The sequence below is a fragment of the Citrus clementina genome, unplaced genomic scaffold (assembly GCF_000493195.1).
Source record: "Citrus clementina cultivar Clemenules unplaced genomic scaffold, Citrus_clementina_v1.0 scaffold_3, whole genome shotgun sequence".
Taxonomy (NCBI): Eukaryota; Viridiplantae; Streptophyta; class Magnoliopsida; order Sapindales; family Rutaceae; genus Citrus; species Citrus x clementina.
This window is the reverse complement of record NW_006262339.1, coordinates 28,461,764-28,466,531: the sequence shown is the minus strand read 5'-3', so window position 1 is coordinate 28,466,531 and position 4,768 is coordinate 28,461,764. Positions and strand designations below refer to the sequence as shown.

General features: G+C 39.3%; 2 protein-coding genes across 2 annotated transcripts in view; both read right to left on the bottom strand.

Annotated features, from left to right (window-relative positions):
• LOC112099819 (toll/interleukin-1 receptor-like protein) overlaps positions 1 to 711 on the bottom strand; it is a gene marked incomplete at its 5' end in the record, with an annotated part of 1,369 nt that extends 658 nt beyond the window's left edge. Inside the window, 2 exons of the mRNA XM_024187301.1 lie at positions 15 to 148; positions 239 to 711. Coding sequence (XP_024043069.1) covers positions 15 to 148; positions 239 to 711 — 607 coding nt within the window. The remainder of the gene's footprint in view (positions 1 to 14; positions 149 to 238) is intronic.
• Positions 712 to 4,001: 3,290 nt separating this feature from the next.
• On the bottom strand, positions 4,002 to 4,768 carry LOC18047283 (putative ribosomal-protein-alanine acetyltransferase; the record flags this gene model as incomplete). The annotated part of the gene is made up of 2 exons (XM_006442140.2): positions 4,382 to 4,768; positions 4,002 to 4,225 (listed from the first exon to the last, which is right to left on the bottom strand). Coding segments are annotated over exons 1-2 (471 nt in total), but the record flags the coding sequence as incomplete, so codon positions are not given.

Genomic DNA, 4,768 nt, shown 5'->3' with positions numbered 1-4,768 from the left:
CGACGAATCCATACACAGAAATGGTTTAATTTGCTCAATTCGTGAATTTAATCCAACCAGGCCATTGGATGAGTCCGTTGAGACTGTTAGTTTTTCCAACTTCTTCAAAACATCTTCGACAATTTTGTCCAGAAGTTGCACATTATCCCTGATATATAGGTGCAAAAATGCAAAAGCAATTGAGTCAAATCGGGTCAAGACAGAAACGGAGAAATGATGAATGAGAAATGAGAGTTACCTGAATTTCGTGGATTCATGGCCAGCTAGATGGGATGATTCTGTCAGTGCATCCCTCCACTTCCGAACCATTTCTGGCTGCTCTTTGAACTGTTGTTCGAGCTTACCAAAGCCGACCCCAAAAATCCCGGTTTGATGCCGCACATCGGATGGACTTACTCCATAGAAAACCGGAATAATAATCTGGCCCTCCATATTCTTGCAGTCAAGAATCTTGACCAGTTCATTCAAGCACCATTTTGAAGAAGCGTAGTCCTTTGAGAAAACGACCACCGAAATTTTTGAACCTTGGATTGCGTTCAAAAGGGCAGGTGAAATCTCATCTCCGCGCCTAAGCTCTTCATCATCAATAAATGTTCTGATTTTCTTTCTTTTAAACAAAGCATCATAGAGATGGCAAGTAAAGATCGCACGAGTGTCCTCCCCTCTAAAATTGAGGAAGACTTCATAAATGCAAGAAGAAGAAGAAGAAGAAGCCATGAAGGAAATTTTAGAAATTTGGTGACAGAAACAGAGAATTAATCTTGAGAGAGGAGATGTAAGAATGAACATGTGTGAATATTCTTGCAAGCACATAGTAAATAATTGAATGGCTGGAGCTTTCTTAGTGTCCTGGAAATTTCCTGGAGCTTTCGTATACATGATTTGTCAAGTCAAGAAACATAATCATGATAATGGGGCAGACCAGGAAGAAAAGAAAATTTAATCCAACCAATAAATGAAGGAAAAACAAAGAAAGAAAATTTGAAAGTAGATTCAGAGAATTATAAAAAGCTAAAGGAAATTGGAATTTTGTACAATTTCTCCAGCGAGGAACTTTCACTGTCATTACCTCACCGTCTCCCCGTAAATTCTTAAGTTTTGAAAATTATGAGACCTTTATATTGGAGATATTATAATCGAATTAAAATTTAAAATTTCAAAATTATTATTCTTTTTTTAAAAAAAAATTGAGATATCATAGTCATATCACATAGAAAAACTTGTCCACGGTAAGCCAAAAGTCTAGTCAAGCACATGCATAAAGCTAACTAGGACAACAGAACGCAGAAATTGTGGTGGATTCAATAGAAATTAAAGTAGTAATTGCATGGGTCCTTAAAACAAAAGGCCAAATCGTTTGGTGGAGAAAAAAGCTATTTCCTCCGACTTTAATCTCGAAATCGGGCCCCGAATTAAAAAAACGACGTCGTTTTTATTAAATTGAAAACACACCGTTTTCAATTTAATCTGTAATCAGAAACCACACTCACTCACTCTCTTACTTTCCTTTTGACAAACCACAAACTCAAACACAAATAGCAATCACGCCCATAAATAGCAATCACCCAATGGTCACACGAATAGCCGGCACAGACGACGGACGAGCCCACAGACGATGGACCACCGCCATCACGTGATCGAGGGAGTAGAACTCATGTGGTGGTGCATCCAAACTCCGATGAAATCGACGGCGACGGAGGTAGTTGGAGCCGTGGTTCTTTTGAGCTAAATCGTCGGCGTTCCTGTTGGTTTTCGGTGGCGAGGATGGCAGGAAACGACGGCCGGCTTCCAAGCTTCAGACCAATACCTTGATTGGCTAGGATCTTGAAATCCAACGGGGTCACGTTCGCGGTCGGGTCGGGTTCGTAGGTCAAACCGGGTCAACTTCTCTCCCTCCTCATCCACTCACAAAGCGCCTCACGGCTCCCCTTGGCCAGGTTGTTGCTGTTGGAATTTTTTTGGCTGGAAGTGTTACTGGAATTTTTTTTTTGCTGGAAGTATTACTGGTGCTGGAATTGATGCTGGAGTTGTTGCTGCTGGAAATTTTTTTTTGCTGGAAGTGTTACTGGTGCTGGAGTTGGTGCTAGAATTATTGCTGGAATTTTTTTTTTTTTTATGTTTGTGTGTGTGATCTCCTGATTGTTTTTGTTTGTCTCTGTTTCTATTCCTGTCTCAACTACAAGCTTCTATAATCAGTGTTTAGCCTGGACACAAATTCAGTGTTTGGCCTGGGCAAAAAATTTTTTACGTTCTGATTTATTTTCGAAACAGCGCAGAGCTCACAACGTGCTACCCAGTTGAAATGAATTGAAGCAGAGCAGAGCGACGTCGTTTGATGAAAAAGGAAGGCTCACACGGTGTTGAGCTGAAATTAAGAGGAAAAAGGATTAATAAAAACGACGTCATTTTCACAATATTCGGTGCTTGACTCGGGTATATAGCATAACTCGTTTCCTAATTTTACTGGGAGTTCTGCTATATACCCTAAATGAGGTTCTTATCACATTTAGCACCACACTTAGAACCGAACGGTGCGTTTTGAGCTAAATATAAATTCTCCACAGTTCATGCATCACACACACATTCTCCTTCTTACCTCACACCAAATCTCACCCTCTCAACTAACAACAAATCTCACCGCGCTCCCTTCTCACCATCGGTTTTCTCTCTCTTTCCGTGGGTCTCTTCACAGTTGGCGTGGGTCTCTCCACAAATCTTACCTTGAAAATTTAGAAAATTTATGGCTTGAATTTTTGAAGATTCAGCTGGAATTGTGTTGCTTGTGGTGATTGCATCTGTGGTCAAGTTTTGCATTTGTAATCGATTTGTATTGGCAAGTGAGTTTAAATTGATTAGTAATTGCATTTAGATTGATTTTGAGTGAAGTAAAAGAAGAGTGCTCTTGTACCAGTTAAGCAGTTAATATAAAGATTTTGTACATTTCGTGGATTCCGCCCTTGAACTATCATCTAAGATTAACACTTCACTTGGCACATGATATGTTGCATACGAACAGCTTCATCTTTTGCTGATTGTTACCAAAACCAAAATTGCAACCCAAAATTTATCTGCCTATTTGCTTATTCAGCCAAATAAAGACGCCTTTTAGTGATGTGGGAGATGCAATCGACGACGGGGAGAGAGAGGGAGAATCGGCTTGTGGTGATTCAAGCTGCAAGTCAATTTCTGAGCTGTGTTTTGTGAGCAGCATGTGCGGTGGGAGCAGCGAGTGAGCAACACGTGTTGTGTGTAATATGTGTGGACAATTAATATTTAGCTCAAAACGCACCGTTCGGTTCTAAGTGTGGTGCTGAATGTTGTAAGAATATCACTCCTGGTAAAATTAAGACTGAATGTTTTTTTTTTCATTTCTATTTTACATGTCATTAATTTTTGTGACACGGTGTGGCAGCAAATGCACAATCAAGCGACGCAAAAGGGTTTCGATTATTGTGGCAGAACATGAAAAAGGACGCGAGATGAATAATTCCTTACATAAAACAAAAAGCAAACACAGAGAAAAGAATTTCATATATGCCTTCATATTGATTTCTCCTTAATTATACAAAACCTCTAAATGTAATGTTAAAGTTGTATTTAAGTGCAGTGATGTTTCAATTTGTTTAATATTCAGCGATAGCTTAATGCTTACCATCAAGCAAATTTGAAGATATATACAAAGTTAATAAAATAGTTGGATCCCTTAAATCTATAACAAAAGTCATCTATTACAAGTGCAATTATAGAACAACTTTCCAAAGCAAATTGAAAAAAAAAGATATAAACCTGCAGCAAGTCGATGTAAGAGTCAAGCACATGAAAGCAGGAAGCTATATATGACAAGAAATCAAAGTAATGTGAAGGAACATGATGATGAAATTGCAGGCCAGCACAAAAACACCCATACCCCTGATTTGTTTAAAGGAAAATGATGTTTGCCCCGGGTCAAACTCCGAAACTAACAAAATTGAATTTATGTTATATTATAATATAATTTTTTTAGAATCAAAATCCATGTACATTCGATAAGCGGGTCGGTCATCAGAGTAGTAACCTTGGATCAGGGCATCAACTTGGAAACCAAATTTCTTGTATAAAGTCACAGCGGGAGTTCTCAAAGGATCAACATGAAGGGTTATGCGGAGCACGGTTCTGGTTCTGCATTTCTTAATTGCTGCTTCCAGCAGTGCCTCTCCGTGAGCTTGTCCCCGATAATTCTCCTTCACTAATTAAGTTCACCCCAAAACCCATTAATTTCATGCCAATTAAAAAGAAAAAGAGAAAGAATAACTAACAAATATTTCTTTGAGGACTTTTATCAAACAGTTGAGATTACGGGCATGCAGTGGAAATTTCAACAATGGGGACAAAGATATGGGACCTGCAAGCTTGGTGATAGAAGCAGACAAGGAAGTAGGCCATGCGTACATGACGTAGCCAACGACTTGTCCATGAATCTGAATGTAAAGCAAGCCTGAGTTCTTCTTCTTCAGTTCTTCATCAAAAGACCTTGCCAGTGATTCGTGTTTTGGAAAAATCTTCTTCTCCATCTTCACTATCTCCTCCGCTACTTTAGTCCACTTCGTTGAGTTTCTTTGCAGCTCCGTGACAGTCCCGTTACTCCCCATGGCTTGTCGCTTGTTGCAGCTTACAGTTGATCCAGCACGTATAGAAAATTAGAAATGAAGCTTAATGAAGCTTCCCAACCTTCTTCCAACAGGCAAAAAAGACAAAAGAGTCGATGGAAATAGAAGCGCCATGAAATGTT